This window comes from Dicentrarchus labrax, unplaced genomic scaffold (assembly GCF_905237075.1).
Source record: "Dicentrarchus labrax unplaced genomic scaffold, dlabrax2021, whole genome shotgun sequence".
NCBI lineage: Eukaryota > Metazoa > Chordata > Actinopteri > Moronidae > Dicentrarchus > Dicentrarchus labrax.
Window position 1 is genome coordinate 35,648,302 of NW_026136719.1, and position 17,192 is coordinate 35,665,493.

A 17,192-nucleotide genomic window follows, 5' to 3' on the forward strand; every position below is an offset into this window, starting at 1 on the left:
GTGTGTCTGTCTGTCTGTCTGTCTGTCTGTCTGTCTGTGTAACCAGGTGATGAATCCTCACCCAGACTGTCTCCCTCTGCTGGAGCATCATAAACTAACATCAGCAGTACTCCAGTGTAAGTTAGAGGCTCTGCTACGTTACAGAAGTTATCCAGGTTATGTTACTTTATACTAAAGAAAGAATCGTCTGATTGAACTTACTGCACTGTTATATGTATATAGATATATCTATCTTTGATACTTTAAATACATATTGATGCAATATTTATGTACTTCCTCTCAGGGTTTTTACTTAAAGCTCCTACAAGGAACTTTCATTGTGTGTTGATTCTGACGCCCCCTGTGGGCAGAAGCGGACTCCTTGTTTCATTGATTTCAATGGGAATCAGACTGAATCCGAGCTGCTGGCAGACATTGACAATAACTATAATGTTCATACAGTGCTTTTATTCTGAAGATCCACAGGGACTCACAGTGAGAAACTGTTTCTGCATCACGTCACGTTTTGTTAAATCTCAACTGATTAACGCATTAAAGCTCAGTTACGAATTGTTTTTATTCCCTCATCAGTAAAACATTTTAAATACTTACTAAAACAAATAGTAAGAATAGTGACTGACTATAATGAGAAACTATTAAAATAATTTGTAATACAAACATACATACAAAATATGTGCTTTTACCTCGTCAGTAAAACAATGATTTGAAAGACTTTAGAAATGAATGAATGAGTGAATGATAAAGAGGCATCAGAATGAAACTGACTGTTTCAGTTCTAAAGTTATTGTTGAACTGTTGAACATGAACTCACCTTCTACCTTCCTCAGCTCGAGGAAGCTTGGAAAGGTTTAGGTTTGAGGAACAGGTTTCTCTGATCCACATTCAGTGAACTGTAATAAGTTTAACTAGAAAATTCCTAAAGCAATGTTGACTGTGCCTCGCTCTGGCCCGTATGTTAATACCATGTCCTGCTCTCTAGCACGCTAGAGCTAGCATATTAATAACCTGTCATTCTCTTTAGCTAGCTAGAGCTAGCACACATAAACACATTAACCATAGCTAGCACTTAGCTACGCGCTAATCGCTAGCTAAGTGCTAGCTTTGGTTAATGTGTTTAATTGTATTATGCTCCTGAAGGAGTGCTAATGTAAATTAAGGAACAGCTCATAGTAGGGTAAAATATTTAAGGTGTATTGAACTTATTTTGTGTTAATATTAAAATCATTCAGCTTTAAATTGTTTGTTTGTTAGCCGCCTGCTAATTATCTTTAGCTAGCCAGCTAGCGCTAGCTTATTAATGCCTTGTCATTCTCTGTAGCTAGCTGTGTGTGTGTGTGTGTGTGTGTGTGTGTGTGTGTGTGTGGGGGGGGAGCAGGCTTTGGTTGTCATGGCAATCAGGGGAGCCCACAGCAGCTGCGCCTCTCTCTCTGTCTCTAACTCCTCAGAGAGACAGAAACATTTAAAATGAATCCCCTCTAACCCATGGCCAGGAACGACCGAAATGAAAACCGAAAAGACCGTGAGCGTCGTCATCTTGTTGACTATAGCGCTGCCGAGTTTCAGTGGCTAAAGTTAAAAAATGTGACCTGGGGAGATTGAGAGAGAAGAGGTTCAACAAGCTCCTTTCAAGATTTCTTCTCTAAAATTAACATGGGAGTAGATGGGGCCGTGAGAGGGCGTTGCTGGCGCATCAGTGCGTCTCCCGCCAAGACTATTTGTCTGACAGCTTCAGCAGTAGTATCACTGCGACCCCAACGAATTTACCTACGTTTCTATCTATAAATTATTTCTGTAGAGTGACATTTGTGGTCTTGAGAGCAGTTTACAAATGTATTTTTCGACAAATTTTTCTCTCTCCCCACACTCTAGTGATGATGTCACGCACTCTGGCGGTTGAACATTCTCGCAATACACACCCATTCATTTTTTGGACCGGTTTTTGGCGATTTACCGGCAAACCGTTTGGCGAAACGCTTAGAAAAGTCATTGCACTAATGTCCTCACCGAGCCGCACGTTTTGATACCTTTTTTGTGTACGTGCGACCAAAACTGCGGGAGGAGTAGCGCGCCGAAAAACGTACGGAAGAATAATAAGCCCGAGGGAGAGTAGTATTGTGCTTGCTTATGCGAGGCACAATAATAATATCCAGTAAGGCTTTCCTTACAGAACCTGATGGTTTTATGACTTATGTTTCATTATTTTGTTATTATAAAATAAAACAGAAATGCTTCACAATCTTACACATGGAACCTTTCAGTAAAAGTTGTTGAGTATTAAAGGTGTAAAAAACATCCCCTGGGACTGTTGTGTTATTAACTGTGATTTCATTAGATTATTACTGTCCCCTCGCAGACTACAGCACAGGTACATTTATATTATTAAAGCGTTACAGGTAAACTCCCATCATCCCTCTGGTTCTGGTCATTAGTGGTTGCTTTTAATGGACTCTGGGTTCGATGGCTGTGGAGACGTATGTATTGTCTTCCTGTGCACCTTGGACCCGGAATAATGTGAGAGAGATCATTACATTACAATTCTATCCACTGATGAGTTTAATCATAAAGACTGGTTGTTTCTGCTGATCATGTGGTTTTATACGGCTGCCACCTCGAGGTCTCCTGTTAAACAGATCTTTGATCTCAATGTGACCTGAAAATAAAGATCAAATAAAATAATAAAATAAATGTAAAAGCAGGATTATTGTTGGAGCTGGTTGAGCTCATTTTCCATCAGACTGCAACTCAGTAATTATTTCCATTAATCAGATGGTGGAATAAAGGCAGGGTGCAGTCAGGGTGGAGGATAAATAAAGCAGCAACACGTCTCCTCAAGTCAGAGATCCTGTTGGTAAAGGATTTCTTTTTGTTTCACTATGTCTGGAATTTACTGTGTCTGAAGTATTTCAAGGAAACTGGTCACGAGTGTTTTTACGGTCTGTAGACGAGCATCGACTCGCCTGTAAAACAACATACACCTGAGGCCTGCTGGGATTGCACAGCGTTCTTTCCCAGCAGGAAAGTTATGTAAAACTGAGTGACTGACAGCATGTGATCGTTCCTCCTCTAACAGCCTGAGGAGGAAATACCCATATATGGTAAGACAGGTGTGACTTTAAAGGTGTGAACCGGACTGCAGGGACACACAGAGCACACACACACACCAGAGAGCTTCCACAGACACAGGTTCTTCCACAGAGCAAACCCAGCACACTGAAGCACAATGCTGCACTGGAGAGGCCAGAAGGAGCCCAGGGGGGAGTGTAACCGGGCAGTGCTGGTGTCCGTGGCGGAGTTCCACCCCGGGGTGGAGCTCAGGAACAGGCCTGGAGCCGAGAAGGACGCCAAGAAACTCCACCGCACCCTCAGCAAACTGGGCTTCAAGGTGGACATCCACAGCGACCTCAACGGGGACGAGATCGAGCAGCTGTTCCTGAAAGGTCAGAGTCTGTTTATTAATATTTATAATGCATACACTGTTTATTCATCTTTTCCAATGATACATTATATTGCATACACTGTCTATTAATCTGTACAGTGATATACTATAATCTGTACAGTGATATATTATAATCTGTACAGTGATATATTATAATCTGTACAGTGATATAATCTGTACAGTGATATATTATAATCTGTACAGTGATATATTATAATCTGTACAGTGATATAATCTGTACAGTGATATATTATAATCTGTACAGTGATATATTATAATCTGTACAGTGATATTATAATCTGTACAGTGATATATTATAATCTGTACAGTGATATATTATAATCTGTACAGTGATATTATAATCTGTACAGTGATATATTATAATCTGTACAGTGATATTATAATCTGTACAGTGATATATTATAATCTGTACAGTGATATTATAATCTGTACAGTGATATATTATAATCTGTACAGTGATATATTATAATCTGTACAGTGATATATTTTAATCTGTACAGTGATATTATAATCTGTACAGTGATATATTATAATCTGTACAGTGATATATTTTAATCTGTACAGTGATATTATAATCTGTACAGTGATATTATAATCTGTACAGTGATATATTATAATCTGTACAGTGATATATTTTAATCTGTACAGTGATATATTTTAATCTGTACAGTGATATATTATAATCTGTACAGTGATATTATAATCTGTACAGTGATATTATAATCTGTACAGTGATATATTATAATGCATACTCTGTCTGCACTACAATACATATAGAAATATAATACACAGATCTTTAACTGTGCAGAGAACACGTGCTTTTACTTTATTCATCCACTCATTGGATCCCCTCCTGACCCCCCCCCCCCCGGTTATTGTTGAAAGAGGAGAGAGGTTAGATTATAAACTCAGATCATATTTAAATGAATTTTTGACGAGCCCTGGTCTCTCTGGAGAACTCTGTTAAATCTCAAAGACCTGTTCAGGGTTTTGTTCAGTTGATCTTCCGGTTGTTCAGCTCTACTGGAGGATGAACGTTTTATCATTTGATGGCGGTGGAGAACGTAGGACACCTAGAACCCTCTGAAAGATTACAGGGACCTCTTTAAGAACCGGTAGAACCTTCTAATGGCCACTAAAACCTCAAAGAGAACCTTCTTCAGATTCTCAGAACAATGAACTCACATTCACAGTGAAACAAAAGTAAAACCAAGCTGTTGGCCTTTGATATGAACATTCACATTATTAGTCCACATTGTACCTGCCGACATTCTGTCGTTATATAACGAGACAGGACAGACGCCCAGATACCAGACAGACTGAAAGTCCATGTAGAGTTTTACAGCTGCTTATCACTAATAGATAACAGCGTGCAGCAGTTCCATATGTGATCATCGGGTAATCAATCATCTGATGGAGAAAAACAAACTAATAAAAGAGAGAGAGAGAGAGAGAGCCTGAGGGTTCATGAGTTCACACTGAAGCTTGTGTAAAGAGTACGTGCAAGTGAGAGCATGAATACCTGTTCTACCGTCCCGTCCCATACGTCTGTGTGTTTGTACTGATGCAGTGTGTCATTAACTGTGTGTGTGTGTGTGTGTGTGTGTGTGTGTGTGTGTGTGTGTGTGTGTGTGTGTGTGTGTGTGTGTGTGTGTGTGTGTGTTTGTACATTGTGAGTAATGCAGAGTCTGTCATTAACTGTGTGTGTGTGTGTGTGTGTGTGTGTGTGTGTGTGTGTGTGGTGTGTGTGTGTGTTTGTACATTGTGAGTAATGCAGAGTCTGTCATTAACTGTGTGTGTGTGTGTGTGTGTGTGTGTGTTTGTACATTGTGAGTAATGCAGAGTCTGTCATTAACTGTGTGTGTGTGTGTGTGTGTGTGTGTGTGTGTGTGTGTGTGTGTGTGTGTGCTGCAGAGAGCCGGCGGCCTGTGAAGGATTGTTTCCTCGCCGTCCTGTCGTCTCACGGCGAGGAGGGCTGCGTGTTCGGGGCCGACGGGAACGCGGTCCTACTGTCCCGTATCTTCAGATACTTTGACAACGAAGTAATGGAGAATAAGGCCAAACTGTTCCTGGTACAGGTGAGCAGCAGCAGCAGAGTCTGACTGAAGCTCTGGTGTGTGACTGTCTGAACGTCTTCCACCCATTAGTGATATTAATACAGACAAACAGCTCACGGTCTGACGGTGTGTGTGTGTGACTGAGGACTCTTGTTGTCTCTGCAGGCCTGTCGGGGGGGCAATCTGGATGAGGGTGTGGAGGTGGATTCGGTTGCCGACAGCAGAGAGTGCAGCTTTACCCAGCATCCCTTTGTTCCCATAGACACAGCTGTAATGTACGCCACAGCTCCAGGTAGACACCTTTTATAAACCAGATACTAAAATAAATAAATACTTTATTACGTATATTTAACAGTAGATTAACAGTCTGAATCCCCTCCGTCCTCTCCCCAGGATACGGAGCCTTCATGCACCCCCTCGGATCCGTCTTCCTGCAGACCTTCTGTAAGTTACTGGAGGAGGAGGGCAACAGAAACCTGGAGCTGACCCGTCTGATGACCCGGCTCTCCCACAGCGTGGCCTACACCTTCCAGGCCAAAGGTCGCGAGCTCGGCGGGATGAAGGAGATGCCGTGCCTCCTGACGAGGCTGACCAGAGAGGTGTTCCCGTTCGCTCAGCCGGGGAAGGATGGCGGGGCCGCGGCGCTCTCGGCTACGTCACTGGTCCACGCCGATAACGTGAGAAAGCGGACGCCGTCCATCAGTTAGACTGAAAGACAATAATTATCAGCAGGAATGCAGACGGATGAGAGCTGATAACAGACAGACAGACAGACAGACAGACAGATGATGACTTCCTGAAGATGACATAAAGAGAATATCTGCTGGAAGATTCTGTTTATATTATTTATACTGTACATAATAAAGCTATATTTAATGTATTGTAATGATGTTTATGTTTGTAAATCAACAATAAAGAATTAAAAACATTTTCCAGTTGTCTCCAGTTGCTCACTCACTAAAATAACCCAGCACAATAATTTAAAGTGACACACAGAGAGCAGAACCTCTTCTCAAGACTCCAAAACTCTAAACACATTTTCTGCTTTACTTTACTTTTTAAATGCTCTGATGGTTCTCTGTATAACAACAATCTGACAGAAAGTCACATGTTCACATTTCAAAACTCTGCCATTCAAAATGACACTACATGAGCTGAGTGTCCAATATATGAGTCACCTAGTCAAACACCTCTATGGTTCATTGTTACCACTTCACTCAGGAAGGAAGCACTATAAATATAAAAAGACCAATGTAAATATATCTGCTGTGCAGATGTTGCACTCACTTGTTTGGTGAAAAATAAAAAAGATGAGAGTGCTTTTCATTATGGCCAACAGTGTGTAGTTGGTTAGACAAACATCTGCTAATATAAATGAAGTGTGTGTCATTTGGTGCAAAAGTTTGATTTTGATAATGTTATATTATATATTATATATTATATATCATATAGTATATATATATATATATATATATACTATATGATATGTAGTTTTGGTTGCAGTGCTTCATGTTACAGGATATATGAGGTATTTTGTGGTTTTGTGAATTGTGTTCAGTATTTTGATAAAACCAGACAGTCTGCAAAATTACATTTTAGCAATTAGAAAAAACTGTAACAACGTTAACGTGAGTCTGCGTATATCTGATCCACCAACCAGCGAGAGATGTTCATGTTGTATTTTATTGATTATTGATCAGAATACACTGTATCTTTATGGATGATATTGATCAGTATACACTGTATCTTTATGGATGATATTGATCAGTATACACTGTATCTTTATGGATGATATTGATCCTGTATTGACAGTCAGACTGTGGACATATGACGGCCTTTAGCTCGTGTTTCTAGAGTTACGTGTTGTTATGAACACGTTAGGAATTGTTAAATGTGATATTTCTTAAAGAGAGTTTGGTGTCACTCCTTGTGTCAACTTGCTCATCAGTGAAAAATGACTTCAGGACTTTTACAATTACAACAGACTGAAAACCCTGTGACGACATCCACCTGTCACTCAAAGCAGCCCTGTCATTAGTTATCATTAATATAATCTAAAGTGGTGAGTTGTACAGTTGCTCTAGTATGACGAGTGTTAGGGACAGACTAAGAGAAAATATATATTTATTTTTTGGGGGAAAGTACGAGAATAGAGTTGTAACATTACGAGAATAAAGTCGTAATATTGCGAGAATAAAGTCGTAACATTACGAGAATAAAGTCGTAATATTGCGAGAATAAAGTCATAACATTACGAGAATAAAGTCGTAACATTACGAGAATAAAGTCGTAACATTGCGAGAATAAAGTCGTAACATTACGAGAATAAAGTCGTAACATTACGAGAATAAAGTCGTAACATTGCGAGAATAAAGTCGTAACATTACGAGAATAAAGTCGTAATATTATGAGAATAAAGTAGTAATTTTATGAGAACTGTCAGCCTGTTGGCTCAGCCAGCAAAACTGTTTAACGATGAAATGATCAATACGTTAGTTTACCTGTCGACTGTACGGTACGACTGAGACAAACAGCGGCTGCTGGGCTCAGACTGAGGGTGCTGATTGGTTGAGCTGCTCATGTCAGATCTTGATAACTATCGAAGCTTTTTTCTCATTAAAACGATTTTTTTTCTTGTATTATTACGACTTTATTCTCGTAATTTCCAAAATTCTATTTATTTATTTTTCCTCTTAGTATGGCCCTAATACTCCGTCGTACTCTAGAGACCAACAGGTTGTATGTTTATTAAGTTTTAATATGGGGCTTTATGGAGACTGACTGCCTCTAGTGGCCGTTAGAGGAACTCTCTGATTCTGGTTTTTATGAGTCTGTTTTTAATTCTGTGCTTTTATATGGTTTTATAAAAGTCAGCAGACTGGTCTTATTGAACATGTGATCACACTCATCCTGTGACTCAGCAGGTGTTACAGGTGTGTGTGTGTGTGTGTGTGTGTGTGTGTGTGTGTGTGTGTGTGTGTGTGTGTGTGTGTGTGTTCATCCTTCCTGTAATAAAGGATCCTCAGAACAGACGGACAGCTTTAGAATATTTCTCTTTGCATTGTCATACAGGTTTGAGACGATTGTGTCAGAGAGCTGCTGATTGATTGATTGATTGATCGACGGCTTTCAATTATAGGTTCCAAACACAGATCCTCCTCCAACCAGACGCAGGAAGGACAAATACTTGTTTACTGTACTTGAGTGGCGTTTATTTCTGGGACCATAAAATATCTTTATTTCTCTGAGGACCATTGTTACATTCAAGTGTGATAAGTGTGTGTGTGTGTGTGTGTGTGTGTGTGTGTGTGTGTGTGTGTGTGTGTGTGTGTGTGTGTGTGTGTGTGAGTGTGTGTGTGTGTGTGTGTGTGTGTGTGTGTGTGTGTGTGTGTGTGTGTGTGTGTGTGTGTGTGTGTGTCTGTGTGTCTGTGTGTGTGTGTGTGTGTGTGTAAGATAAATATGTAACATGTAATCTGCAGAACTCTGCAGGAAGTTTCAGCAGATTTTCTGTAATGACATCTTTGGATTTTCTCCAGGAAGTCAGATGGCGTGAGGAAACTACAAACTGTCTGTCTGCCAGCTGTCTGTCTGTCAGCAGTCTGTCTGTCAGCTGTTATCAGCTCCCATCCGTCTGCATTCATTCACACAGAGTCACGTACACGAGTGGCGTGCTGCAGTTGTTGTCTCGTTATCAGCGTGGCGTGCTGTGGCGTTGATGGCGTTGATGGCGTGCTGCGTCTCTCTGGTCCTTGAAGGAAAATGTCTCCACAATCAGATTGAAACTCTTTCATGCGTGAATTATGACGTCAGTCAGGAAGTGTTTGAGTGTTCAGCTGTATGTTAAAGACCAACTAATATAATTATATAAATGTAAATATTAAACTCACAGTTGGTGGGAATAATGATAGAATCTGTAGTTCTGTTTGTAGAACTACAGAACTTCATTACGACGCTGTTTGTCACATATTTTAATTTATCGAACTGTTGCAGCGTCTGACATTTGGATTAATACGACTGAATAATATTTTAATTAATTGTGCGGCGCTAATATATATAAATATATCTTTTATACTTTAAACTGTGTTCACATATTTTATTCTTCAGTTCAATAAAAAACTGTTGAATTTATATGATTTGTATTTGTTTATTTATTTAGCTGTTACTGGATGTTCCTACAGGTTGGTGATGGTTGGGTATCTGCTGCACACTAGCATTGGCTAACTCCAGAGGCTAACAGGCTGCCATCAGTTTTTAATATAAGTTATTTATGTTCTACATTATTATAAATTATATTTCACAATAAGATCAGATTAGATAGACTTTTATATATTTATACTATATATACTTTTTATATTATTTTTATTATATAAAGTCTACAATATAGTTATAATTGTACCGTATATAGTCTCATGTTTGATAAACTGATTGAGTTCATGTATTGAATGATGATAATAATAATAATAATAATAATAATAATAATAATAATAGGAACATTAGTCTTTTGATTTATTTATTGATTTATTTCAGTTTTATTATGTATATTATATATATTGTATATTATTATGTATATTATATATATTGTATATTATTGTGTATATTATATATATTGTATAGTATTGTATGTTATCTGCAGTACACACTCTGTATATATTTACTGATAATATGTTTATAATATGTAATATGAGAGTAAACAGCTGTTTGTTGTTGTTTGTTTTTTAAGCTTTATTGAAAAAGTACAAAAATAAACAATAAACAATTCTGGCACTTTTCATAGTACATACACTTCACTTTGTAATAATAACAATAACAACAAGCACATTAGTGCTTCAATACAATAAATTCTGAGCAATTGAAATAAAATGAAAATAAACATCTCAAAATAAATAGTCTAAAATAAAATATATATAAAATAGAATAAACATTGCTTTCATAAGGGGGATTCAAATCAATTTTAACTATCCATTTCAGTGGGAAAGTTCTTTAAGTTATCATATAATGTTTGTGCTTTAATTTCTGTTAGAGGTTTTAAAGATTTAATGTACAATTTAAATTCATTCATGAAGACAATAAATTTGGGTGATGAGTTCATAACTCTATTCTTGTGGATGAAAACTTTGGCTAGACAAAGGATTACATTGCAACAGCTGGAAATAAAACTATTTTAGTTTGATCCAATTGTGAATGTTAACCCAGAATGTTTGTATTATATCACATGAGAAGAAGATATGGTCGCGGTTTCAATGTCATTTTCACAGAATGTGCATAAACTGTCAGCGATATTAAAGCGTAGTCTAAGTAATTCTTTAGAAGGATAAATGTTGTTCATCATTTTAAAGTGTGTTTCTTTGGTTTTGGGGGCTATAGGAAATTTTAGGTACATTGTTCTTAGTTTATCAATTGATTTATTATCAGATTTATGTAGGATATTATTTTTGTTTTGTCTACCGGGGAACAATGTTTCAGTGAGGCAGTTTCTTATTAAATGATTGTTACATTTTTTTGTCCAGGATTAAAATCCCCTGTATTGACAATGGGCCCAGTTGTGGTATTATAAGTTGGTGGGCCAATATATTGTTTGTTAGAAATATAAATCCATGAGGAAGTGCTTTTTGTAATTTAATAAAGTCGGATTTGGAAGGGTTGAATTTATGTTTAGTGCAAAATTGTTGATAATCTAAGAGATTGCCATTGGCATCCATTAAGTCAACTACAGACCATATATTCCTCTCATACCAATGCTGATAATATAATGATTTATTTCAGTATAAAACATATCTATTATTCCAAAACATAGTAGTGTGAGAAGTTATATCACATATAGCATTTTCCAATATAATAGAATTTGTTTATGAAACTCAGCCTGTAGGTAATTTATCGATGTTGAAGTCTGCCATAAGAAGACATTTTAAACCTCCAATCTTATTGAATAGGGAATTTGGGACACAGTACCAAAATGAGTTGCTATGTTTGAATCAAGATTTCAGCCAATTCATTTTAAAGGTTCCATTGAGGCAATCAAAATCAATAACTTTTAAACCACCATCTTTAATTTCTTTAACCATATTGCTTTTTCATATAGTGTGGCTTGTTTCAAATAAAATTCAGATTAATTTGGTTAATAGATTTGATTAGTTTATTTGAAATGGCATTAGAGCAGGCTGGGTAAATGCACCTTGATAAACGTTCCATCTTGGTTAGGTAAATTCAGCCGAGTATTGAGAGCTCTCTTTGGAGCCATACATTTAATTTGGCTTTACTCTCTTTTATTTTTTTTTCTACATTCAAGTATTGACTTTGTTTTTGGTCTTTTGTAAAGTGTACTCCAAGGTATTTCATTTCCGACTTGATAGGGATGTTACAGATGTCTTTGAGAGTTGTATCATGAATTGTAAATAGTTCACATTTGTTTAGGTTCAGAGTTATCCCTGAAGCTTTGGAGAATTCTTTTATTGTTTCGATTGTTATTGGAATTTGGTGTCTGTCTTGTACAAAAAGTGTTGTGTCATCCAGAAGTTGGCTGATGACAATATCGGTACCTAAGACATCTAAATTGTTTATTTCATTACAATGTTTAATGTAAATTGCTAACATTTCTGTGACTAATATGAATAAATATGGTGAGATGGGACAACCTTGTGGAATTCCCACATTAACATTAAAACTGGGGGTGGTGCCACAAGGTAGCATGACACAGCTGTTATTATATATTATATATATTATATATATTCTGATATAATCCACCAACTAAATTCCTAAATTTGACTCCAAAACCTAAATGTTCAAGAACTTGGAAGATAAATGGATGCTCTACGGAATCGAAGAAAAGAAAACCATCATGTTCAATTGGATTTCTATAATCAATAATGTCCATTATATATATATAATGCCTTATATTGTTGTGGATTGATGTTCCCTTTAAGAAACCAGACTGTGACGAGTGGTGAAAATGTAGGAGAGTAATTTATAATCAGAGTTTCTAAGAGTAATACCTTCTGTTTTCTATGAATCTGGGGTCTTTGCCGGGTTTAGGAATGAGATGATGTCTCACTGTGATTGGAAGAATACAAGTTTCAAATATTTCCAGGAATACTTGATGTAGATTTTTTAATATCTTCCCAGAAATGTGGATAAAAGTGTCCTGTGAGTCGGTCCGAGCCCGGTGTTCAGAGACAGGGTCCAGTACCTCGGTCCACTTCAGTAACTGTTATTTGACTATCACACGTTTGTTTAAAGTTCTCTTCTTCTATATATATATATATATAAATAATATTTATATATATATAAATAAAAATATAAATATATATACATAAATATATATATATATATATATTTATATATATATATATATATATATATATATATATTTATATCAATATATATAAATATATATAAAAATATATATATATATATAAATATATATATATATTTATATATATATATTTATATATATATATATATATATAAAAATATATATATATAAATATATATATATATATTGTTCTGTCTCCTTTAAGAATGTTTTCAGACTTTTGTTGTTGTTATTGTCTGAGAGACAAGCTGACCTTTGAACTCTGACCCAGGACGCGGTAACGTGACGTGCGCAGCTTTAAGGCCGCGTGTCTTTACGTCATCAGCATGCGCCTGCAGTCGGCAGCAGCAGTGGAGCCGCGGTGCATCATGGGAACGGAGTCGCTCAGCTGGTCGGTTGTTTTTATCCATAGAAACAATATTTAATGTTTAATATCTAATGTTTACTCTGTTTACTCCGTTTATAAGGTCACACACACACACAGTACAGTTCTGTTATTATTGATTATTATTGATTATTAAACTCCTGTTCTCTTATTACGTCATCAATATACAACCTTATTATGTTCAGGAGCTAACGGCTAACGGCTAACGGCTAACAGAAGAAGAAGAAATGAACCGACACGGAAAGAAAAACGGGATCCCCGACAGGTATCGATCACTGATCACCTTATCGATCACCTTATCGATCACTGATCACCTTATCGATCACCTTACCGATCACTGATCACCTTATCGATCACTGATCACCTTACCGATCACTGATCACCTTATCGATCACCTTATCGATCAGTGATCTTGATTTTTATCTCCATTAAATCCTGAAAGCAAACGTTTTATTATTGTTGTTGTTGTTGTTGTTTATTTGTTGTTTATAGAGAGAGAGAGAGAGAGACAGAGAGACAGGTTATTTAATATTATTAATAAAAAGTCAAACTAATAATAATAATAATAATAATAATAATAATAATAATAATGATTAAAAGACTGTAATGTGAATGAATGCAGATCCATTATGAGAGGATGATATTAATACTGTGAATAATATATAAACTATAATATATATAATATAGTTTATATAGTTTATATAAACTATAATATATAATATAATATATATATATTATATAAAAAATAAAAAATATATAATATAATATAAACTATATTATAGTTTATAATATAAATATAATAAAAAAAATATAATATAATATAATATAAACTATAATATATAAATATAAACTATAATATAAACTATAATATGATGTGTGTTCAGCGTGGGAACCAGAGGAACCGCTCTTCGCCGCTCTGACGCTGTTGTCGGTAATCTGATGTGTCTCTTTCTGTCAGGTGGCGAGATTATAAATCTGTTGGTAAAAGACTTCACGGGACTCGATTCATCGCCTTCAAAGTGCCGCTGAATCAGGTCAGATCTCGCCGTGGTCCGTGTGTGTCTCCGTGTGGCGCCCACTGACCTCCGACCTCCGACCTCTGACCTCTGACCTCTGTCTGTGCTCTCTCCTCAGTCTCTGAACCGCCAGCTTCCCTCTCTGGAGGCGTTCGGTCCCTGGGAGCTGCTGGACGTCCTCAACAAAGACAGACAAGAACTGGGTCTGATCATCGATCTGACCTTCACCAGCCGCTACTACGGACCGCACGACGTCCCGCAGTCGCTGCTGCTGGTGAAGATCTTCACTCGAGGTCACGAGGTCCCCAGCGACGACACCATCCTCAGCTTCAAGCGCGCCGTGCGACGGTTCCTACGAGACAACGCCGACAACGGTGAGACAACAACGGTCGCTCAGGAACTGTTGTTTAAAGGCGGCGTTTCCCCTGAGGACGGGGGACGTTTGTAGAGACGCAACCATCAATAAAACATCACACTGATAATCTGCCTCACACAGAAAGAGTTACAGCTCATTGATCGGTATCGGATCCTCGTCTGCAGCCCGACGGAGGCTCGTCATTAACGTCGAAGTGTGAATTATATTTGTCTTTAAGAGACGACGACGCGCGTTCGATTCTTTGTGACGTTCTCTGCGACGTACAGCAGCTAGCAGTCGGTACAGTGAGAATAAAACGGGGCGGAGGGGCGGTGGCGTCTGGCTCCAGGGACGGCTGCTGTGATTGGTTGTGAGGTTCTGCAGAACTCGCTGTGATTGGTTGAATCCGGAGCGGTCCAGCTCTCTGTGTGACGCACATTAACCCGACTGTCCTTCACAGACAAGCTGATCGGCGTCCACTGCACCCACGGCCTGAACCGCACCGGATACCTGATCTGCAGGTGAGGACGTAGACGCACCAGAGGGCAGGGTCGGGGAGTAATGGATTAAAGCCAACTGTAATCCATTACAGTTACATTTAGGGATTATTAGCTCTCCTCTATTTTTGATGCTAAATCTTCATTTTTATTTTCTGTTGTCTCAGAAATCCTCTCAAATCCTCTTGTTGATATTTCTCCTGTCTTTGTTTGGTGTTGATGTAATCCAAAATGAGCAGAAAGTAATCGAGTTACATTACTTTAATATTGTAATTAGTAACTGTATGGGACTCCTGGTGTAATCCTGTGTTTAAGAGCTGCGTCTGACCTGCAGGTATCTGATAGACGTTGATGGGATGGATCCTAAAGAGGCTGTAGCGTGTGAGTACTCGTGTTCTCTCTCTTTGTGTTAAAGTATTTAAAGTGAATGAGAGTGAAGCATCCTGAATGTGCTTCTGTCCTCAGTGTTTAACTCGTCGCGGGGCCACGCTATCGAAAGACCCAACTACCTGGAAGATCTCCAGCGTGGACCGAAGAGGAGGTGAGACCATACGTCCACAGTTCCACGTACAGCAGAGACAGAGGCATACAGATGTTAACAGGAAGTTAGTCGCTGTAGTTGGAGCGCTCGCAGTCAGCCGTTACAGGACAGATGTTACAGTCGAACAGCGCTCAGTTACTGATGTTTGCACCGAGTGATGCTTCATCTTTATAACTCTTCATCATCATTGTTTAACATCCAACTGTCTGCTCTGGTTGGATCTCCTGTACGCAGTAACGAGGGGATGGAGGAGTCGGAGCAGGAGCCAATGAGAGGTCGAGCTGCACACCGGCCGTCAGACAGTGACCGCAGAGAGGAGCGACGACCTCACTCCGCCGACTGGTACCACAGGTAGGGAGGACAGACGTCCCTCCTCTGGTCTTCTGTGTTAGAAATGAGTCCTACAGCGTCCGACTGTCTGTCTGTCTCTGTTCCAGGTCTTACCCTCCAACAGGAAACCACCGCTCCCATCACCAGCACCCCCACGACGGCCTGCTCCCCAGTCCTCCGTTACTACCTCCGCCTCCTTTCTGTCCACCCACGGGCGCCCCGCTGCACCACCACCACCCGTACCGATGGACCCCGCCTCACCCCGACAGTCAGTGGAGGAGACCCCCCCGCCCAGTGGACAGAAGGAGAGGTCCTCCTCCTCCTCCTCTTCCTCCTCCCCTCCCCCGCTACTCCGCACGCTGGACCAACGAGTCCAACGGCCTGCGTGAGCGACCCGAGGAGGAGTGGGCCGGCCGCCAGATGAGACCTCACCACAGACACAGAGTGAACACGTACGACAACTACTGACAGACAGCTGGACTCTTCCTTTCATCTGCTGTTACACTGAATGTGATTAATGAGTCCGATGTTCACTGGAAACCTTTTTATCAGCTCAACTCTAAGTCTATTCTAATCGATCGGTATCGGCTAACATAAAGCCGATCAGAATCCACAGCGTAGAGTTTGACTGGACGGATGAGGATCCGGACTGTAGACGTGGAGCAGAGTTCAGACTGGGTTTTACTTCCAGCTGTCGGAGCCGATGAATGTTTGTCAGCTCTGAGATCTTAATGTGCCTTTTTCATACTGACCTCAAATCAGTCCAGTGTTGATCCCCGCTGCCAAGGAGAACTGTGGACATGTTTACGGTTTTATTCTCTTTTTATTGGACTCTTTTATATTTGGTCTTTATTTTATCGGCTGCTTCTCACTGAGAGGATCTGGAACGTGCACAGGTTTACTCTTTCACCTCAGATTGGATCCCTTTTTATTAAATTCAGACAATTAGAACTGCAACTAATGATTATTTCCATCATCCCTCTATGTGTTGGTTGTTTTCTTGATGGATTAATTAGTTTGTTGCTCTATAAAATGATGTAAAATATAAAAATATAACCATCACAGTTTCCAGAGCCCGGGGTGATGTGTTCAATGTGAAGCTGTTTCCATGTGGAACCAGTTACATTTTTATCTTTTTAGTTTAAAAATGGACTCTCTGTATTATCATTAAAACATTTGTGAGTTTACAATAAAGTGTCGCTGTGACGTGAATCGCTGTCATACAGGAAGTGAAATGAGACAGAT

The 17,192-nt window shown here is 38.9% G+C and overlaps 2 protein-coding genes across 3 annotated transcripts; both read left to right on the top strand.

Moving 5' to 3' along the window:
• The first annotated feature begins 3,115 nt into the window (after window positions 1–3,115).
• On the top strand, window positions 3,116–6,442 carry LOC127351219 (caspase-7). Its single transcript, XM_051378539.1, has 4 exons — window positions 3,116–3,437; window positions 5,372–5,535; window positions 5,680–5,806; window positions 5,908–6,442. Exons 1-4 carry the CDS (start codon window positions 3,221–3,223, stop codon window positions 6,219–6,221), a joined length of 822 nt encoding a protein of 273 aa, XP_051234499.1. The 5' UTR covers window positions 3,116–3,220; the 3' UTR covers window positions 6,222–6,442.
• A 6,693-nt stretch (window positions 6,443–13,135) lies between these two features.
• LOC127351216 (RNA/RNP complex-1-interacting phosphatase) lies at window positions 13,136–17,159 on the top strand. Of its 2 annotated transcripts, XM_051378533.1 has the most exons (9): window positions 13,136–13,214; window positions 13,394–13,473; window positions 14,167–14,242; window positions 14,343–14,598; window positions 15,040–15,094; window positions 15,405–15,457; window positions 15,542–15,617; window positions 15,852–15,968; window positions 16,055–17,159. In XM_051378533.1, exons 2-9 carry the CDS (start codon window positions 13,436–13,438, stop codon window positions 16,413–16,415), a joined length of 1,032 nt encoding a protein of 343 aa, XP_051234493.1. In that variant the 5' UTR covers window positions 13,136–13,214; window positions 13,394–13,435; the 3' UTR covers window positions 16,416–17,159. The 2 variants fall into 2 exon arrangements, with proteins under 2 accessions (XP_051234493.1, XP_051234492.1); XM_051378532.1 differs by lacking the exon at window positions 13,136–13,214 and having other exon boundaries at window positions 13,264–13,473.
• The last annotated feature ends 33 nt before the right edge of the window (window positions 17,160–17,192 follow it).